We start from the raw sequence: 19,895 nt of genomic DNA, 5'->3' as shown, positions 1-19,895 counted from the left end.
CTCCCCTGGGCGGGGACCAGGGCCTCAGAGGGGCCCTTGGCATGGCCTGCTTCAAGCCTGCATGAGTATTTAGCCATTTTTTTGGACCGAATGACTTAAAAAAAAAAGCTGGACATATTTTTTCTTTCAAAGATTTATGTATTTGAAAGACAGAATGACAGAGAGGGAGACAGAGACGAGTCTTCCGGCCACTGGTGCACTCTGCAAATGGCTGCCATGGCGGGGCTGGGTGAGGCTGAGGCCAGGAGCCGGGAACTCCATGCGGGTCTCCCGCGTGGCCGGCAGGGGCCCAGGCGCAGGCGCAGGAGCTGGGTGAGATGCGGAGCCGCCAGGACTTGGGCTGGCACTCAGACGTGGGCTGCAGGCTGCACCCCAGTACCCCTCCCCCCAGAGAGCTCGTGGCCACCCAAGAAGACCCTGTGGGCGTGCGCTGCCCGGGCGGGGCACAGGCAGTTGTGCAGGCCGCCGGGCCCCGCTCGGGGTGGCAGCGACACACACTGGTCCTCCCGGCCCCGGGTCCAGCCTGAGGAGGAGCCGGAGCAGACTCCTCCCACCTTCCTCCCGGCCTTGGGCCGCAGGATCCCCACAGGGCCGAGCAGGCCTCGGGTGCATGGGCTCCCGTTTGCTTGTGATCGCGAAGGCAGGGCCGGGAGTGCGTGTCCTGCCCCCTGCCCCCAGGAAGCCGTGGCTACATGAGGGGCTGGCTCTGCAGGAGGAGCGCCTACCTGGTGCCCAGGTCCTGGGAGCCCAGGGGACAGAGGGTAGAGGCCTGGGCGGGGGTCCTCGGTCAGGCGGGCCCATGTGCCAGGCTGGGGCGCGTCACTGTAGCCACAAGGGGCATCCCGGACTAACCTGCCGCCCTGCTCTCCAGGCCCAGTGACGAGCACCACCCGGAAGTGCAAGCCGATGGGTATGTGGACAACCTGGCAGAGGCCGTGGACCTGCTGCTGCAGCACGCACACGAGTGATGCGCCCCTCCCACCCACCCCTCCTTCCGGCCGCGTCCAAGACCCTCCTCCCTGCCCTCTGCCATTCTGAGCCCCAGCCCCTGTGTTCCCTCCCGGCAGTGGCGCCTGAGGGAGACCTGCTGGCTTCCCTCTGGGCTGGGAGCACCCCGAGTCCCCGAGTCCCTGTCGCTTGCACCTGCCGCGGGCGCCGCCTGATGGGGTTCAGAGACCCTTTGGCCACTGCCTCTGTATCAGCCCCCTGCAGCCCGGCCCCGCCCCCCTCACAGGCCAGGACTGGGACCAGTGCTGGGGCTGCCTCCTTCCTGCGGGGACGCGTGCTGGCCGCTGCAGCTGGCACGTGCAGGAGCAAACTAACAATAAACAGCCTTGGACCACTGCTTTCGACTGGGCTCTGACTGGCAGGGAGGGCCAAGGGTGGGGTCTGAGCAGGGTCTCCTACCCTCACCCCAACAAGGTGGAGCAGGGCTGCCGAGCGCCTGGAGGCCTGGGGGCGGGCGGTAAGTGGGGCTTTCTGGACCAAGGCGGCAGCAGCTTTGCCTCCAGGTCCCTGGACCCAGACTGGCACCTCACCGCGTTCCAGGCTTCAAGGTCGCTCAGCTCAAGGGCGAGCCTGAGGGCTGTTTCTCCCCGCACCCACCACGAGAGCGGCCGGGTGCCACCTGTCAAAGCAGGTGAGAGAGCGCCCGGAACAGAGGCAGACAGAGACAGAGACAGAGAGGTCTTCCTTCCGCTGGTTCACTCCTCAAATGGCCACAGTGGCTGGAGCTGGGCTGATCCGAAGCCGGGAGCCAGGAGCTTCTTCCAGGTCTCCCACACGGGTGCAGGGGCCCAAGGACTTGGGCCAACTTCTACTGCTTTCCCAGGCCACAGCAGAGAGCTGGATCGGAAGTGGAGCAGCCAGGTCTTGGATTGGTGCCCATATGGGATGCAGGCACTGCTGTTGACCCGCTGCGCCACAGCACCAGCCCCAAGGCCGAGTCTCATTAGGACGAGAGGCCACTGGCCCGCCAAGTGTCACTGGCACCACAGGCCGTCAGCTGAAGGGGCTGGAGGGCAGCTCCCCTGCACAGCGCCCTCTGCAGGAAGGCAGGCGATGGGTGTCGGAGATGAGCCGAGAGGCCGCTTTGGCGCTGCTGCTGGGGGGTGGGCTGCGGACCCACGCCTTGTTGGGCAGAGAGCGGAGGAGCCGTGGGCCCAGCCAAGCGGTGGCTGTTATTTTACAGATAAATACTTGGAGGTGCAGCGAGGGGAAGTGACTCCCCCAGGGGCCCGGGGTAAGGGGGGCCCTGCCTCCACACCCTCTCCAGCCCCTTCCCCACGGCAGCCCAGCCCTGCCCCACACCTTTCCCTGGGAGGGCGGGCTCCCCCGGGGGCCTCTGCTGCAGAGACCTGGAGCCCAGCAGAGCAGGTGCCAGGAGGAGAGGGGTGGAGGCGCGCCTGCCCCACCTTGAAGTTCCTGGGCCCACCCAGACGTAGCCCTGGGCCCAGTGTGCCTCAAAGGGCTGTGTGGGGCCCACCTCCCCCATCTCACCCACGCACAACCCGAAGCTCCCGAGGGCTCCAGGGTCTGCAGCAGAGGCCCAGGAGGAGGGGGCAGTGACACCCTGCCTGCATCTCCCTGGCCGCCTTCGGTCCAGGTTGAACACCGGGGTCCCCACAGGCTGAGGCGGGCCGGGCCCTGGCCTGGGAAGCCGTGGGTGCTGGCGGGTGGAACTCGCGCAGGTTCCTCTTATTATTTCCTTGAGGCAGAGCGAGAGACGGGCACAGAAGACTGCCCGTCTGCTGGTTTACTGCTCTAATGCCCACGACAGCCAGGGCTGAGCCAGGAACCCGGCCCAGGTCTCCCACCGGCTGGCAGGGGCCCAGGTACTTGCAGTGTCACCGGCTGCCGCCCAAGGCGTGCACTGGCAGGAAGCTGGAAGGGGGAGCGGAGCTGGGACTCAGACCCAGCCCTCTGACGTGGGGGACGGGCGCCCTGACTGCTGCGCGGACATCCCTGCCGGCTGCACCTGCGTCTTCAGGCAGGGGCGGCGGGCACTTGGGAGGGCCCAGACCATGCGCCCAGCCCAGCATGGCGCCCGCCCCAGCCTTCCCCTGCGCGGTGTCCCAGCTTCGATGAGAAAATGCACTGGGCACCTGGCTTTTATTTATTCATTCTTTTAAGGTTAAAGCAGTCCAGGCTGGCGCCGCGGCTCACTAGGCTAATCCTCCACCTACGGCGCCGGTACCCCGGGTTCTAGTCCCAGTTGGGGCACTGGGTTCTGTCCCGGCTGCCCCTCTTCCAGGCCAGCTCTCTGCTGTGGCCCGGGAGGGCAGTGGAGGATGGCCAAGTGCTTGGACCCTGCACCTGCATGGGAGACCGGAAGAAGCACCTGGCTCCTGGCTTCAGATCAGCGCAGCGCTGGCCGTAGCAGCCATTTGGGGAGTGAACCAACAGAAGGAAGACCTTTCTCTCTGTCTCTCACACTAACTCTGGCCAAAAAAAAAAAGAAAAAAAAAAAAAACAGCAGTCCACTGTCGTGGGAACTCTGAAGTGCAGAAAGCAGCCCAGGGCACTCAGAGCCAGCGCCACTCCTGTTGCCGGATTTCCTCCTGGCTGCCTTTCCAGGGACTCCCTGCACGAGCCAGAGCCAGGCCGCCCGGCCTCTGCCCGCCAGTGCCCCGCAGGCGTGGGTGGCAGGGGGGGCTGAGGACGGGGGCTGTGCCAGCCTGGGATCATGGTCGCCCACGGGAGGCTCAGGACGCACAGCCTTGCTCACCGCTTCTGGAACTGGCCCCCAGACCATTTTGTTTGAAAGATCTGGTGCCTAAAGGAAAAACAAACCTGGAGTCAGAAGCAAGTGCCCCCAGGCCTCACTCCCGGAGGGCTCCTGGACGGAGCTGTGCCGTGCCAAATCCGTGGGCAGACGGCAGGGTTGGGGACTGAACCCCTGCATGTGCACCCTCGGCCCCCCTGCTCGCCGTGGAGGGCGGTCCCAGCAGCGCAGCTGAGCTGGTGGTCTCAGTGGCTACCCCAGAGGGTAGTCAGTGGGAGATCACGCTGGGTCCTTCTTAGGGGCGAGGCCCGGAGCGTGGCTTGGCTTCTGGGCTGACCCAGCCCTCCCCTGTCACAAGGTCCCTGGCCCCCGGCTGAGGGACCCCCGTCCACAGCGGGCTTGGGCAGCTCTTGCCTCCGCAGGGGCTCCCACGGACTGGAGGGGCCGGAAGCCCCAGTCCACGCCGTCCCGGCGCAGAGCCCGTGCTGCCGTGGGCGGGCGTGGGCCTGCCAGGTCACCGCACCCAACAAAACCACCGGCTCCAGCTGGGTACCGAACCAGGAAGCTTTATTTACACAGTAAAAGTAACAAGCAAATTCCTGAGAGACGAGAGCGGCTCTAGTGCAAGACAGTCGTGGCCTGCGTGCAGGGGGCCGGCCGCGGTGGGGCGTGGGTGGGACGCAGCCCCGGCGCCCTCGGCACGCGGGCCACAGTGCCACGTCCGGTCGCCACACTTCCTGAGGCTCTGCAACAGCACCCGAGCCCCCAAGCTGGGCTCGGCAACGCGCGCCCGAGCCGGCGACCGCCTGCGTGCCCTCTGCCACCGAGCCCAGGACGTCTCCCCACGCGCTGAACACACAATTCATTTGCCCGAGACTACGCTAGAGGGGCGGACTATCCTACCTAGGGTACGAGACCTCCACTGCCATCTGCAACCTCCTTTAAAAAAAAAAAAAAAAAAAGACCAACTAAGGCCTCTCTCCTCCTCAGAGGCCTGGTTTCCTCTGACTGGCTCCCCGCGGGGTCGGCGAGTGGGTGCTGGTGGCAAGGGCGGCACCACTGCCCGCGCGGGGCCACAGAACACGCGTGGCTTCCACGCTGCTCAGCGGGGACAGGCACAGGTGCCAGGGTGGCGGCAGCGAGGCTGGCGCAGCCCTACGCCGGGAGGCCCGTCGGGAAACTGCCGTTTGTTTCCTTTTTACCTTGAACTTCCCTTCATTTAAACTTTCTTTCAGCGTACAAATTCACAAAACGTTTCCTGCTACAAAAAATCGTGTTGAAAAGTAAGGCTTTCCGAGAGTGAGTGCGCATGTGTGGTGGGGGCAAGCTCCCTGCAGGCCCGCGAGTAAGGCAAGAGGGTTGTGATCCTGTAAACGGCGAGGCGTGGCCCTGAGCCCGCGCGGCTCGACGGGAGTGGGGAGGCCATGTGACCGGAAGCCCCTCGTCCCCACCCTGCTCTCCCAGAGCCCTGACCCCCTCCTGGGCGTCAGGGCCCCTGGGCAAGGGCCGGCGTGGGCACCCGCTTCCTCAGTCTCACCCAGAGGCAGCGAGCACGGGCAGGGCCCCGACAAAAATGAGGCTCCCGCCGCTGCCGTCAGCAGGAGCCGCTGTGCTGGTGGGGAGGGCCCCCGCCCCATGGGGACAGCTGTGGGGGCAGGGAGAGGCTCCTGGGGACCCTCCCTTCAAGGGGTCATGGACTGGCGTCTGGGCGGTGGGGCGGCCCCTTCTGGTAGGTCCTGTGCTCGCCCAGCGAAAGCCGCCTTCTCCGAGCAGTCGCTGTGCCGCTGAGCTGGGGGCCCGGCCAGAGTTCTGAGCGCGTGGGAAGGGCTGAGCCCACCTTGGGCCTGGCTCGCTTCCGCCCGTCAGGGCCCCGGGGCCGGCCTGGGGGTAGGGGGACGGGGACCCACGTTGCAGCCCGGGAGGACTCTTCACCGGGCCTAGGCTGGCCCTGCCCTCCCTCCCTGGCTGGGGCGTAGGGCGGAAGGGACCGTGCCGCCACCGTCCACAGGGAGGTCTGTGCTAGGCTCTGTGTCCCCCGTGCGGCCACTCCAGGTGCCAGCCCTCCCTCTCCTAGGGCTCCCGCTCACAGAACCCTTGGCCTCCATGACCCCCAGGCAGGGGTCCGGTGAGACCCACGACTGCCAGCCTTCTGGTTTGGTTCTCCAGGTCCCGAGCCCCGGGTGGTCCAGTGGCCAACTGGGGCTGGTTCCCCACCCACGGGGCTGACCTCAGTAGAAGCGCCACCCCCGAGTCACGGCGGGAGCCAGCCCTGGCCTGAGGGAGAAGGTGTGGCTCGGCCAGGGGCGCCAGGATGACTCTGCCTTCGGGAGAAAGGCGGCGAGAGCCTCCTGGAGCCGACCTGCAGGAGCGGGTGCTGGCCACCCACGGGACACGAGCAACACAGGTGGCGACAAAGGCGCCTCAACCGCGCATCAGTGAGCTAGAACACACCAGCTGCCTGTCGCCTGCCCGCCGCTCACGCCTGCGGAAGACGCCCACTTCGCCGGGAGTCAGGGGCTCAGGGAGCACAGCTGTGTGTCCGTGGGGGCCCCCGGAGATGCCATGAGGGAGGGGCTGGGAGGGTGCGGGTGTGACTCAAGCTGCGCTCAGGCAGGGCCTGAGCAGGGAGGTGGCCTGGGGGACTGAGCTCCCTTGGGGGACAAGAACGCGCCCATCTGGCGTGCAGCAGGGCCCCTGAGCGTGCGCCCAGCGCTGGGAGTTCCGCGGGGGCGCGGCGGCCCCCACCCCAGGCCGCAGGGCAGCCGGTGTGCCCTTCCCACTGTGCACAGGGCTGCGCCGTGTGCACCCGGTCACGGCTCGTCCCGAGGACACGTGCGAGAGGTCGCCCTGCCACGGTGCCACCTCCACACTTGGGCAGCGTCTGCCAGCCCCGCCAAGGCAGCCCCGAAGTAATGGAGCCGGGGAGCCAGGGAGGCGAGCGCGGCCCCGCCCGACGTGGACAGGCGCTACCAAGCACCTCCCCACTGGTGTTCCCTGGGCCCCAAGCATCTGGACGTGGGCTTCCCCTCTGGAGGGCCTCGGCCTCCCCCACGTGGAATTAAGGCCAAACGGTTCTGCTGTCGCTACAGAAGGAAGCGTCTCCCGAACCTTCCCACGGCTGAGCAGGGAGGCCTGGGAGAGAAGGCACGGAACAAGCTGAGTGAACGGAGCTGCAGGCAGACCCCCACAGTGGACCCCCCACAGCGGACCCGAGCGTGGCCGCGGGGGCCCAGGCCCGCTGACGGCCCCAGCCGGGGAGGCGGACGGCACCCAGCTCTGCTGGGAAGTGACTGCTTGACATCCCACGAGGACAAGGACGAAAGGACCCCAACCAGAAAGCTGCTCGAGGGGCTACAGTAGTTCCGTGTGCTGGAGTAGCTGGTGAGAGGCTGACGCGGTCCGCCGCGCGCGGGGCCAGGTCGGCTGTCATGGGGCCCGAGGCCCTCTCCCTGGGAGGACTTGAGCAGGCCCCACGCCCACCTGGTGCCCAGAGGGAGGCTGGGGGGTTCGGACACACGCCCACCCCCCTGGGGCCAGGCCCCTCAGTTGTTCTCTATCTGTTCGATGTCCAGCTCGCCATCCAGGGAGCAGAGGCTGTGCCCCGCGGCCCCGCGGTCCCGCCAGGCTGCGGCCGGCTCCGGTCTCCTGCCGTCGTCATCGGGGGCGCAGCTGTCCGACTCCTCGCAGCACGCGTCCTCCTGGCAGGCGAGGGGGTCGTCCGAGGAGGAGGGGAGAGGCTCGGGCACCGGGGTACCGGCGGGGGTCCTGCCACCCGGGCCGGACGCCGAGAGCAGGGTGGCCCAGGACCGGGTGCTGCCGACGTGCAGGGCGAAGGGGCTCTGGGGGCCGCAGTCGTCCACGCCCGCGCTCAGGCAGCAGAGGCTGCTGAAGGCCTGCCCGTTCTGTGGAGGACACACACTGGTCACCAAGGGCCTGCGCCCTCCTGGCACCACCTCCCCGCAAGGCCATGGATGCCCCCCCCACCCCCCAGGAGGGGGGATGAGAAAGGCAAAACTCAGCTCCTCCCCGAACACCTGGTCCTGGGGAGGCCACGGGAAGCAGGCTCGCTCGGGCGAGTTCTGCTCTAGGACTTTCATCTTAACACAGTTCAAGGTGTGCACGACACTCCAGCAGCACGGATGTTCCAGTCACGCTGGGAGATGGAGAAGAGAGAACCTCCACCCCTCACACACGTGCTTTCAGACATGGGGTCAGGTGCAACGTGGCAGCCGTGGACACGCAGACACACAGCGCCAGCCTCGCGAGAAGGGGGCTGGGTAAAGATGACACGTGGCCAGACTGCACTGCACGCCCAGGCGGACACCTCTGCCCCGGGGCCTGTCCCAGCCATCCAGGGAGCTGCTCCTGTGCCGGCCCTGATACGGGATGGGTGCCGATCGGCCAGAGAAGGGGGTGGGCCCGCAGCCCCCTCTGAAAGGGGACAGTGGGGCTGTGCACGGGGGTAGCTTCCTCGCACACGGGAACTCGGATGGAGCACCTGCCACGTGCCACGCAGCACACCTGCCAACAGAGACCACAGACCCGTCTGAGGGCCCCGGCGCTTTCACAGGTCGCAGTGTCTGTGTGGCTTTGAAATCAAGACGTGGGCCAGGGCTGCCGGGCCCGGTGACCGGGAACTGCAAGGTGTGCTTTCTGGAGAGTGGCTGTGCCTGCGGAGGGCCCTCCATGCGGAAACCAGCTGTCAAGCTGGCTTCCCGTGGAATCTTCTGGTTAGTGGGGAGACGGGGCTGGACCCCAGGTAGACTGGAGATGCTGGCTCAGGCTCACAGGGAGCCCGGGGTCCTGCAGCTGGCCCCACAGGGAGCTGGAAGGAATCCAGCCCAGCCCCAGTGTTCACACAGCACGACCTCCGCTGCCCCCGACCCCAGCAGAGTGAGAGGTGGCGCCTCACGTAGAAGAGCCCCCAGCCCCAGGCCACGGACACTCCCAGAGCAGGCTTAGAAGGACCAGCCGTGCCTGGAAGTGCACCCCATGCTCGGTGAGGCGAAGGCCCCTTCACCCTCCGGACACTCTTGACCAGAGCCAGGGCAGCAAACTGAGGGCACCCTATGTTCCTGGCCCTACTGGGCAGGCTGCCCCAGACAGAGGCAGCCCAAGGGTGAGGCCAAGGGGCATGAGTGACGTAGAAGTCTGGCTGTCCGAGTGCACCTGTACGGGAGCTGTGGTGTGCAGGAATGACTGGGAAGGGGCGGGCAGCGCGGCACAGCAGGTTGAGCCGCAGCTCGCCACATGGGCACCCCGTATCAGAGTGCCCACGGAGCTGCTCTGCCAGGCACCTGGGACAGCAAGGTACTTGGGCCCTTGCAGCCGACATAGGAGACCCGGATGGAGTTCCAGGCTCCTGGCTTCAGCCTAATCTAGCCCTGGCCATTGCTGCTACTTGTAGAGTGAACCAGTGCATGGAAGATTTTTTTTTTCTGTCTCTCCCCCAACCCCTCACTCTGCCTTTCAAATAAATAAATCTTTTTAAAAAATAACCCACAGATATAACAAATGTGAACAATCAAGTTCTGTCTGCCCAGTGTCCACGGGATGGCTGGCATCGGGGCCAGGTGGGTGACGAGAGCCAGGAGTGCCGGCCTCGTCTGCTCACCCAAGCACGCCCAGCTCCTAGGCCCGCGTCGCGGTTCCCGTGAGCTGCCCTGTGAAACAGGACAGGAAGCCCCGGGAGAAACCCCAACAGAAAATGTCCTGTGCTTGCCCCCGAGCCCCGCTGCCCACCCCGGCTTCCTGCCCTGTCTCTTGTGGTCAGTGGTAAAAGGTGCAGGGGCAGGAGCCCAGCCTTACGGCCAGCGAGACAGCAAATACCGACACTCCTGGTGTTCAGGCTGCGTTCCCGGCTGGGGCAGCAGTGAGAATGGGGGCCTCTGGGGCGATCACGGCATGAAGACCCCTCCCTCAGGAACGGTCTGGGGCCTCTACAAGCCTTGTGCCTGCAAGGACCGAGGAGCTGCCCCCTCTGCTGGCCCTCGCAGACACCACCTGCCGGCACCTTGACCCTGGACTCCTTCTGTTGCTGCCAGTCAGCCCCCTGAGGCACTTGGCTACAGCGGCGGGAACTGACCAAGACCCAGGTTGGGCAGTGCCCACCACAGCAGGTGCGGAACACCCTGCTCCCTGGACCCTGTGGAGACGGGCAGCCTTGGCCTCCAGTGCGCCCTGGACAGAGCGAGGCCAGACAGGCTGCTGCAGGTCCAGACTGCCCTGCACAAGGCATCACGCTGCAGACCAGACTCTCCAACCCCTGGGCTCTGACCTGGAGGTCAGGTACAGGGGGGCCAAGGGCACCCAGGCCGCCCCCTTCCTGCTGTGTGGCCAGCTGAGAGTTACAAGGTTGGGCTGGCAAATTTCATCACAAGCAAACCACAAGATGGCACAGACCCTCAGTGTTCCCCAACAGAGCCCTGCTGAACCCCAGTGTTCCTCAGAGGCACCTCAGAGGCTCCCTGTTCCCCTGCAGAGCCGCGTGTCCCCTTGAAACCTCTGTGGACTCCCACGCTACTGTTTCTGCCACAGTGAAAACCAAGAGCCCCACATGAACGTGCCGCCTACCGGCAGGAATGTGTCAGCCACCGCTCTGCCCGGACCCCGTCCAGCCTGTCGCTGCTGGTGCCCACCATGCCGCGGGGGCAGGCTCCCACCCAGCCTCCCGCAACACAGGGTGTTCCCAGGAGGGACGCTGCCTGGGCCTGTTGGAGGCCGGTGTGCCCTCCGCGGAGTGTGGGGAAAGCTGCAGCGTGGAGAGGTTCTGGGGCCACAGGGACACGTCCTTGCAAGGTGAAATGCTGCTCCAGGACCGAGCGTCCCCCTCGCAGGCTCCTGGTCCACTGAAACCAGCCCCAGCCCGACAGAGCTCAGTGGGAACTGACCAGGCGGCCTTGGGCTAGAGCCCCGAGGCAACCATCAGAACCGCCCCAGTGTCTGCAAGAGGCAGGCAGTGGGGCCTGCTCCACTGTGGAGTGGCGCGTTTCCCTCACTGGCCACGCACTTGTCCCCAGTGGCCTGCCGGGTGCTCTGTGCCCACCCCGCCTCCCCTCTGGCCCCTATTCTGCACCATCCTGCTCGGGAGGCCCCTGCCTGGTCCCTAAGGACAGAGCCACAGGTGGCCTGGGCCTTGCTTTCTGGGTGCAAGCTGAAAACCAGGGACGCAGCCCCACGCCCCGGCCGGCAGAGCGTCGGCCCTTCAGCACGGGCCCCGCGGCCCCGCCAGGCGAGCCAGCAGGAGGGAGCAGTCCCACACCGGGAACATCCTCGGTGCTCAACTTCACCCCGGGTTTCATCCAAAACCCACTCCAGGGCCAGGAAGGGCGAGGACTGGGCGGGGCAGGGGAAACCACAGGATCTGGCCAGGAGTGCGTCCCCACACGCAGGCCTGGGGAACTGGGGCAGGGCCAAGGCTGGCCGGCTGGCCGCAGGGGGCTCTGAGGGCTGAGGGTGCGGCGGCCGCTCCCCTCCTCCCTGGTTTTCCCCAGAGAAACGTGTTCCTCTCCCTCCCCGGCCCCCGAGCCCGAGAGGCTGGGAGGAGGCGGCCGAGGTCTGGAGCCGCAAGGACCACGCTGTTGCCCTGTGGGCCTCCCACCCTGTGTCCTCACCCGGCTGCTTTGCTGGCCACTGCAGGGACCACAAGATCCTGGAGCTGTTGTCACCCTGGCCACAAAGAGCCCTCGCTGAGCTCCTGACGGCCCCCTCGCCAGGGCAGCCCCTGCGGTGCCCAGTCCCGTGGGCCTTCCTGCCTCCACACAGCGTCTCCTGGAAGCCTCCCCTCGGTCCGGCACCATCACAAGCCCCCAGGGCACAGCACCCCCTCCCTTACACACCTGCTCAGCAGGATGTCCCTTCCAGAACAGGAAGAGCAAGCCCTGGGCAGACTCTGACCGCCAGGCCCTGCCAGGAGTCCCACCCTGGGCACTGCTGCCTCGTGTTTGCTGGGGGTGGTGGCTGTTGGCCACGCCACTCCTGGAGCAGCCAGCACCTACCTGCACACACCCCGGCGCTGGGTGCCGCCCTTCCAGACAGGGGCCCCTTCGCCTCCAGCCACTGCTCTTCAAGGTGGCAAACCTGCTTTCCTTCTTTTTAGACTCCCACGGACCTCATGGTTAGGAGGTTTTTAGGGAGCCAGCCGCAAGGCATCGGCAGGCCAGGATGAACAGCCCAGGCCCTGGCCGGGCCAAGGCGTTTCCTCGAGACTGGAATTCTCCAAGTATCAGGAGAACACCAGGCCACGAGAACGGGTGGCTAATGGCCCAGAAGTTCTCGAAGTCTGATTTCTGCTGAAGCTGGCACAGAAGCTACCAAGACAGCAGGCATGTGGTTTCCTAGGGGTGGTTTATTTTTAACTGGGGGGAAAAAAAAAGGCACAGGCGTATTCTGGCCTACCTTCAATCCATCTCTGGTAAACCAACATTTGCATGAAGCTGTACTCACAGGCAGCAGGGGCCAGAGGGGCACGGGGTGGGGATTCTCTTCCCCAAGCTGCCTGCAGCAGGTGGAGGGGGCTCCCTGCTGTGCCGGGGCCCTGGCATGGTGGGCTAAGCCTCCACCTGTGGCGCCGGTATCTGGGCTGTGTCCCAGCTGCCCTCTTCCGATCCAGCTCCCTCTGGTGGCCTGAGAAAGCAGTGGAGGATGGCCCAAGTGCTTGGGCCCCTGCACTCAGGTGGGAGACCTGGAGGAAGCTCCTGGCTCCTGGCTTCAGATCAGCCCAGCTCTGGCTGTCGTGGCCACTGGGGGAGTGAACCAGCCGATGAAGACCTTTCTGTCTCTCAAAGAAATAAATTTTTAGCTGGACTGGAAGTGGAGCAGCTGGGATGTGCACCGGAGCTCATATGGGACACTGATGCTGCAGGCCACTGCGCCAGCCGCGACGCTCACAGGGGAAGCCAGGCGGCCCAGGCCTGCGAGCACCCTGGTCTGTCCCTGGATCAGGGCACTTCCCTACCTCAGGTTCTGGAAGCACATGAGGGTTGGGGGGCCTCGGGGGAAGCCTGGCTCTGGAAAATCATGGGGGCGGGGTCCCTGCCTGTCCAGTGCTGCCGCCTCGGCTCCCCTCTGCAGAATGCTGCAGGTGTGGCCAAGCCAGGGAGGGGCTGGTCTGGGGGTCGGTCTCGGCTCAGGCTGGTCACTCGCCCTTTCTTGCAAATGAGGAAGCAGAGTCAGAGAACATGAATTGCTCCAGGTCTCGGACATTTCTGCAGGTCTGGGCGGTCCACGGGGGGGCAGGGCCAGGTGCACTGTGTGGTGGCCAGGCCAGGGCCCCTCAGAGTGACCTGGGGAGGGGCAACACCCAGGTCGGGGCTCCCTGCTCGGCTGGCCTCAGGAGCTGCCCTTCATGTGCATACACAGTGTGGCCCGGCCTCTGGCAACTGGAGGCCCAGGTCCAGGAGGGCCGAGGCCGATGGGGAGAATGACCTGCGGTCTGGAGACAGGAGGGGAAGTCGCTCCTGGACACAGCCTGCCCCAAGAAGGGCAGAACTAGGTCCCAGCAGTCCCTGTGTCCCCAGTTGTCCAGGGGGCTCCTAACAGGGACCCTGAAAGTGAACCCAGATGACCTTGGGAGATGCAAGGGGTCCCTGGATTGGCGCTCAGTGGGCCATCCCTCCGTGCGGACCAGAGCCTGGACAGCACCCGTGGGTCAGCCTCCCAGAGGCCCCTTGCCATCAGGGCTCTGCCCCCATGTCCCCAGCTGCCCGGCACTGCTCCCCAAGCATGCTACAGCTCCTTCCACGGCAAACCCTCCCAGCCTCTGCTGCCAAGCTTGGGTCAGTACCGTCCTGACCACCATGGCCACTTCTCCCTTACCCCCCGGTAAACTCCTGCCCACTAAACTCCAGCTTAGATCACTCCTGGAAGCAGGCTCCTGGATCCCCTCTCCAGTGCAGCCCTGCACGCCAGCACCTGACTCAGGGACTGCTCGCAGTGGGGGCCCTGGCTCAGCCGCTGTGTGCGGCCCTGTGGTCCTGAGGCCTGCACCCTGAGCTGCTGTGAACAGGAACAGGCCTTGGAGGCCCAGAGCCACCCCCCCCCACCCGTGCTGGTGGACACTGTTTCTGCACCGGGCCCCTGCACGGCAGATGGCCGACACAGAGCAGGGCGGACGCCAGAGGGCCTCCTGGCGCCCTCACAATCGGAAAACAAACATTTTGCTTCTGCGGTGTGCGTTCCGGCCAGCACACACTCCGAATGGGGCTTGTGAAACCTCCTCACTCGCAGCTTGGCGTGAAGAGAATTCTTTGCCTGACAAAGTCGAGGGGCCTTTCCAAAGCACACAGGGCTCTGGCGGGGCCGGCAGTGCGCGCGTGGACTCGGAGACAGCTCAGCAGGCCTTGCGGTGGGCAGCGGCCGGCGTTCAGCTGCCACAGGACTGCTGAGCAGGGCGCCCTCCGGGTTCCGCCCCAGCAGTACACATCTCCCTTCCAGATGGGGGCTTCCAGGGCAGGCACCCCGAGAAAGAGCACCCACCGGAAAGGGAGCACCCCCGGCCGGTTTCAGCACCCCATCCTGGGTGCACACGCTGGTGGCGTGCACCACGGACGGCCAACTTGCAGCCCCCAGCCAGAGCGTGCCCACGGCAGCCTTCAAGCCCCGTCCACCTTCTGGGCCTCCGTTTCTCCTCTGCACAAAGCCACATCCCTGTCGGGAGGTTAAGTGACCTGAAACCACTCACAGAGGGTCTTCAGGTAACCTGAGCCGTGCCCCCACCCCAGCCGCGCTTGGGCTCAAGTCTGTGCCTTGGCTGACTGGGGACGAAGCCATGAGGCATAGCAGAGGTCTCTGCGAGCTACGCCCAGCTGCCCTGTCTGTGGAAATCTGCCTTCCGAGTGGGAAGGGGGGCCCACGACACCAAAGAGCAAATCTCTAGAAAGAAATTTACAAGAACTGGCAAAAGCATCGGAAGAAGACCTAAAAGTACAGCAACGTGGGGCCACGTGCGCAGAAAGGCACCCTGCGTCCTAGACGGGAAGCCTCAGCCCCAGGGGGACACAAATCCTCCCTAGCAAGCCAAATCCGAGCCCCATCTAAGCAGCTACTTCCAGTCTCTTTTCAAATCCTTAATGGAAAAATGGACAGGTGGGCTTATTCGGGAGAGCTCTGTGAAGACCAACAGGCACTCACCCTGCCCGATGAGCCCACACCACCGCGTTGGCGAAAACCTCAGTAGTGAAGGTACACGGGGACGTGTGGACACACAGGTACCAAGGACAGTGCAGAGACTGTTCCGAAGTCGACCCAAGGCAGCAGATGCTGAAGGTAGAACCGAAGCAGAGAACACAAGACAGGGCTCTCAACAGACACAGTCTCACGCTACACCCGATAAACTGCACACAGAGTAGAGACTGCAGTATCAATCCAGAGAAGTTCCAGAAGGAAACAAGAGAACCGCTTTATAATCTTGGGTTGGAAAGATGTTTCTAATTAAAAATCCAAGAAATAATTATAATTAACAAATTCGATAAAAATACACACATGCCGAAAGAGGCAGAAGCACTGGTGGGGGGGACCGTGTCGCCCGCAGGCAAACAGCCCTGCAGCTTCTCAAACTCCCCTGGCCCACCAGCGCCTGCGCCTGAAGAAACAGAAGCTCGCGTCCTCCAGAACCTGGCCCAGGGTTCGCAGCAGCACTGGGCGTCGCATCCAGAGAGCAGCAGGGACCCGAATCCCGGCGGCTGGTGAACAGACACAACGGTTACCCGCGGCCATACCGAGACCAGCGCCACTCGGCGCTACGGCTCGGGTGCACCTTGGAGGCAGTATGCGAGGCGAGACAGCCCACACAGTGCGATTCCAACTGCTGCAAGGTGGCCGGCAGAGGGGACCCCGCAGAGGCAGAAGGCAGAGGAACGGCTTCCGGGGCTGGGGCTGGGGGTGCTGGCTCCCCACAGCAGGTTCCTTCTGCGGAGGTGAAAACCCCAGCAGCTGGGCCAGCAGCTGAAAGAGCCTGGCGTGTCCTACAGACCACGCGCTCACGCGGGTGAAACGTGTGGCAGGCTAAGCTCTCGCTCAGAAAAGCTCGGCAATGCCAGACGCGAGGTCAGAAAACAAAGAACAAATGAAAGACTCAAACCAGAAACGCTCACCTCCTGAACATCCACTCAACCAGTACACAGCTCGATGCTCTTAAAGGGAGAAAGGAAAAGAACACAAAGCAGCACACGGGAAATCAGCTGACGGGCAGAGAGCCAACCAGCGACTCACCTGTCCGGCAGGCCTGCGTGGCAAGGGTGAGGAGGAGCCCACCTCAGGCACAGCTGCCTGGGGCTCCCCCTGCGGCAGCGTCCTGCAGGGTGGCGGGCGCGGCCGAGTGGCCACGCCACCAGTGGGAGCACACCTGGGAAGATGGATGGGCCCCAGCCCGAACCTGAGTGTGCACCTGCCACTCAATGGCCAAACAAGACTGGAAACAGCACAGGGGCCACCGGGGCAGGGGGTCATGGCAGCTCGCCCCCATCACAGAGCACATCCATGGCCCACAGCTACCAGCCAGCTGCAAAGAGGCCTGGACGAGAACCAAGGGAAAAATAAGAATAGAAACTCCTGTTTGCTGGGGTTTCTAAAAAGGAACTCTGAGGAGCACAAGGAATAAGCAGTTCGCCTGAAGGCGTGGGGGAGGGGAGGTGGAGGCGGGAGTGACAGTATACTGTCCTGACTGTAGCATCCGAGAATGGATGACTGTAGCATCCGAGAATGGAATAAGCCCACCTACCCACCCCTGCGTGTGTGCACGCCCACCCCTGCGTGTGTGCACCCGTGTGAGTGTGCGAGTGTGTGTGCATGGTGTTTAAGAAGCAGAACGCACGGAGTTGAAAATGAAGAAAAGAACAAAATCTTACTCAGTCACTGGGGTTTTCCAGAAAAGAAGCCCCCCCCCCCCCCCCCCGCTCCTTATTAAGAGTTTTTGATGTCTCCCCACCAAAGTCTCCCTTCCCCTTCACCGGGCTGGCAGGAACACAGCTTCTGAATTTTTCAGATGGCACTTTGTAAAACTGCACAGCCAGAGAAACCCCACCAGCCCCAAGTTCCTAACAACTGTCAATGAAACTCGAGTCTCCCACAAGCGCGGGACGGGATGGCCTAGGGGTTAGGGGACAGCCCTGAAGGGACAGCCTGGAACGGCCAGCCGATCACACCTGGGCAGCATCTGCAGGCCGGCCTGCTCTCATGGCCCTCAGGCAGTCTCAGGACACAGGACGGGGAGACCCCTAGGAACCAGCCATGCCCTCCCAGCCCCCAGCCCCCCCACCCCCACCCCGAGCTGGTCTAGGGCCTCGAGGAGCTCTGCTGGGTGACCTGGGCGGCACAGCCCAGTGTGGGGGCTGCTTGGGGCCTGCAGCCTCAGACGGTGCCTGCTAGCGCCAGCCACTTGGAGCAGCTGCCTGGCCCCACCCGCCACCACGGCTCCCTGGTGTCTGCGAGTGGCCTTGGTAGCCACGGGCACACTCCAACACACACTGAAGACAGGTGCTAGGGAGCCCAACTGCACCTGTCAACGTTGCCACACCTGGGCACCTGCAGAACAGAGGAGACACAGAGACCAAGGTCAAAGGGTCAGATCCAGGTAGGCCGCCCTTCAGCTCGGGGGAGGGGAATGCCTCTCTCCTCTCAACAATAATTCAGGCCATAAAGCCCAGGCAGGCAAACACTGCGGAAGCTTCATCTGCCCAAACAGGCCCCAGGATGGAAAACTCCAGAAGCAGTCAGGCTCCACAACCCTTCCCGGGCTGCCCTTTCCGGCTGGCGAAGTGCCCCCCCTCCCACTGGGGAGGGCCAAACCAGACACGGGTCTGCACGGGCCTCTAGGGGACCCTGGGCCCACGCTGCCCCTCTCTGGCCTCCGTTCTGAGAAGGTGCAGCCCCAGGGGCCACCCATGCTGCCTGCGTCCCAGCCTGCAGGCCGTGGGAGCAAAGCAAACGCCTCCCAGCCCCAGGGTGTCCAGGGCGGGCCTGAGGGATGTGGCAGCTGGCTGCTGGGTGTGTCCTGGGAACGTCCTGTCCTGAAAGGTACTGACCAAGATCAGCTCTGACGTGACTTGAGGCCTGTGGATCTGAATCCCATCAGTGCCACGGACCACAGTGGCTCCACACGGCCACCTCCGGGCCTGACCCTATCTCTCGCTCCTGACCCCACGGGCAGAGTGGCTGGCCCCCAGGCCTCTCAGCTCTGCATGTCCCCAGGGCTGCAGAGGACAGCCAGCGCCTCACCTCAGGGCCAAAGGCACTGCCCAGCATGGAAGCCCCACTCGTGCCTCACCTATGGGCCTCTGAAGGCTCCTGTGAGGTGCCATCCTTAGCCACCCTCCCCAAAACCCCTCCCTAGGGGTCAGTGCTATGGTGTGGCAGATTAAGTCGCCCCCTGCAGCGCCGGCATCCCACATGGACAATGGTTCGAGTTTTGGCTGCTCCATTTCCAATCCAGCTCCCTGCTAATGGCCTGAGAAAGCAGAAAACGGCCCAAGTGCTCGGGCCCTTGCACCCACGTGGAAGACCTGGAAGAAGCCCCTGGCTCCTGGTTTTGGTCTCGCCCAGCCCAGGCCGTTGTGGCTACTTAAAGAGAGAATCAGCGGACAGCAGACCCTGCCTCTGCCTCTCTCCCTTTGTAACTCTACCTTTCAAGCAAATAAAAATAAATCTTTAAAGAAAGAAAACAACAACTCTCTCCCCCTGTTGAGAAAGTCTTCACATCTCACAGCCCAGCCAAAATGACCAGCCGTGTACCCCCAAAACCTCCTTAGAGAGCACTCCACACCCCTGCACCGGCTGGTGGGCCCCCTGCGTGGATGAGGGGGAAGGTCATCTGCTGGGGTGCACTCCTGCCCCCAGAGGACTTGTGTTTCCTTAGGCACATTCTGCAATCTGCTTCTGTAAAATGGGCGTGTGAAATGGCCCCCCGGGGCTGAAGGGGGCTGAATGAGATCATGGCTGTGCCTGACTCAGAGGACCTCATGGTGCCGGGGTGCACCAAGGGGAAGGAGGGGCTCCCATTTCCGTGAGCAGCCCCAGGTGGGAGCAGCCCTGGGAGAACCATTCACGCCCTCCCTGTCCCCCACGCACAGGTGCTGAGAGCAGAAGTCCCAGGAATGCAGGGAAGGGGAGGCCCCTGGCCTGTGCTGGCCACCGCAGTGCTGCGGGGGCGAGGGTGAGGCAGCAGCCCGGCCGGGTAAGGCCGGCACGTCCCAGCGTGCCCAGGCAGGGCAAGTGGCCGCGCACATGCCCGCTGGTGGTGGGTGTGGAAGGACATTCCTGGGCACATTCTGCTTCTCCGGGTTCAGCTGGCCCCACCGCAGAGCCAGAGGGGAGGGGCCCTGGGGGCCGGTGAAGAGGTGGCCTTCCTTGCACCTTCATCTCACTGGGAGGGAAACAGCTCTGCTTGGCTGGGCGCTGGGGGTGGGGAGACTCGCCTGGGACTCTTGCCTACCAGGCACCCTCCCGGTGGGCCTCCTCCTCACCCCGTGAGTCCCAGCTCTCCCACCTCACCTGATGCCCTGAGAGCCCCTAGGGCAGCTCCTGGGCCAAGAGGCCATGACAGGACGGTGCTGTTTCCTCCACAGGACAGGCCATGCCCAGGCCCCAGTGGGAAGACGGGACTAGGACTAGGAGTAGGCGCCCAGGAGCTGGGGGTGGGGCCGCAGGGTGCAGGGCCTGCTCCCCGCCGGTCACTGCCAGTCTCAGCATCGTGATGGGAATCGAGATGTCCATCGTAGGGGCCGCTGTGTGGACTGGGTCAGGAGAGGGAGCCTGCGGAGGCTCTCAGCTCAAGGCCCCTGTGTGCCCAGGGGGATGCGGCTCCCCATCGGACGCCCGAGTGCAGGCTGCGGAAGGGCTGGCCAGGCCGGGTCCCTGTTCCTTTCTCAGGAACACACCTCAACCCGCTTTGAATTTCCCGATAGGCGTAGTTTTTCCCTTTCTGTTCTTCTGCTTTGTTCACCGCTGTCCATTTGTGTGGCGAGATGGACAAACACAGCACCTACATCCCAAGGCAGGCAGCAGGCCGGGAGGCCTCACAGCTGGAGACAGTGGAGACAGTGCACCTGAGACAGACGCGGGGCTGGCCTGACTGCGAAGCCCTCGCCTCCACAAGCCCCTCATCTAACCACAAAAACAGGCCCTGCCAGCATTCCCATCTGAACTCAGAGACCAGAGCAGATAGGCGAACTCCCGC

General features: G+C 64.3%; 2 protein-coding genes across 3 annotated transcripts in view; one reads left to right on the top strand and one right to left on the bottom strand.

Annotated features, from left to right (window-relative positions):
• LHPP (phospholysine phosphohistidine inorganic pyrophosphate phosphatase) overlaps nt 1-1,344 on the top strand; it is a 108,170-nt gene extending 106,826 nt beyond the window's left edge. Inside the window, exon 7 of the mRNA XM_002722150.6 lies at nt 872-1,344. Coding sequence (XP_002722196.3) covers nt 872-968 — 97 coding nt within the window. The 3' untranslated portion in view covers nt 969-1,344. The remainder of the gene's footprint in view (nt 1-871) is intronic.
• Nucleotides 1,345-4,274: 2,930 nt separating this feature from the next.
• The window catches only part of FAM53B (family with sequence similarity 53 member B), a 73,864-nt gene continuing 58,243 nt past the window's right edge, over nt 4,275-19,895 (bottom strand). For both annotated transcript variants that reach the window (XM_017338086.4, XM_089313853.1), the window contains one exon: nt 4,275-7,626. In XM_017338086.4, coding sequence (XP_017193575.3) covers nt 7,267-7,626 — 360 coding nt within the window. In that variant the 3' untranslated portion in view covers nt 4,275-7,266. The remainder of the gene's footprint in view (nt 7,627-19,895) is intronic.

Source organism: Oryctolagus cuniculus, chromosome 15, assembly GCF_051225735.1.
Source record: "Oryctolagus cuniculus isolate XC-2025 breed Fujian yellow rabbit chromosome 15, ASM5122573v1, whole genome shotgun sequence".
Taxonomy (NCBI): Eukaryota; Metazoa; Chordata; class Mammalia; order Lagomorpha; family Leporidae; genus Oryctolagus; species Oryctolagus cuniculus.
The sequence above is the reverse complement of the archived record's forward strand: the minus strand, read 5'-3'. Positions and strand labels throughout refer to the sequence as shown.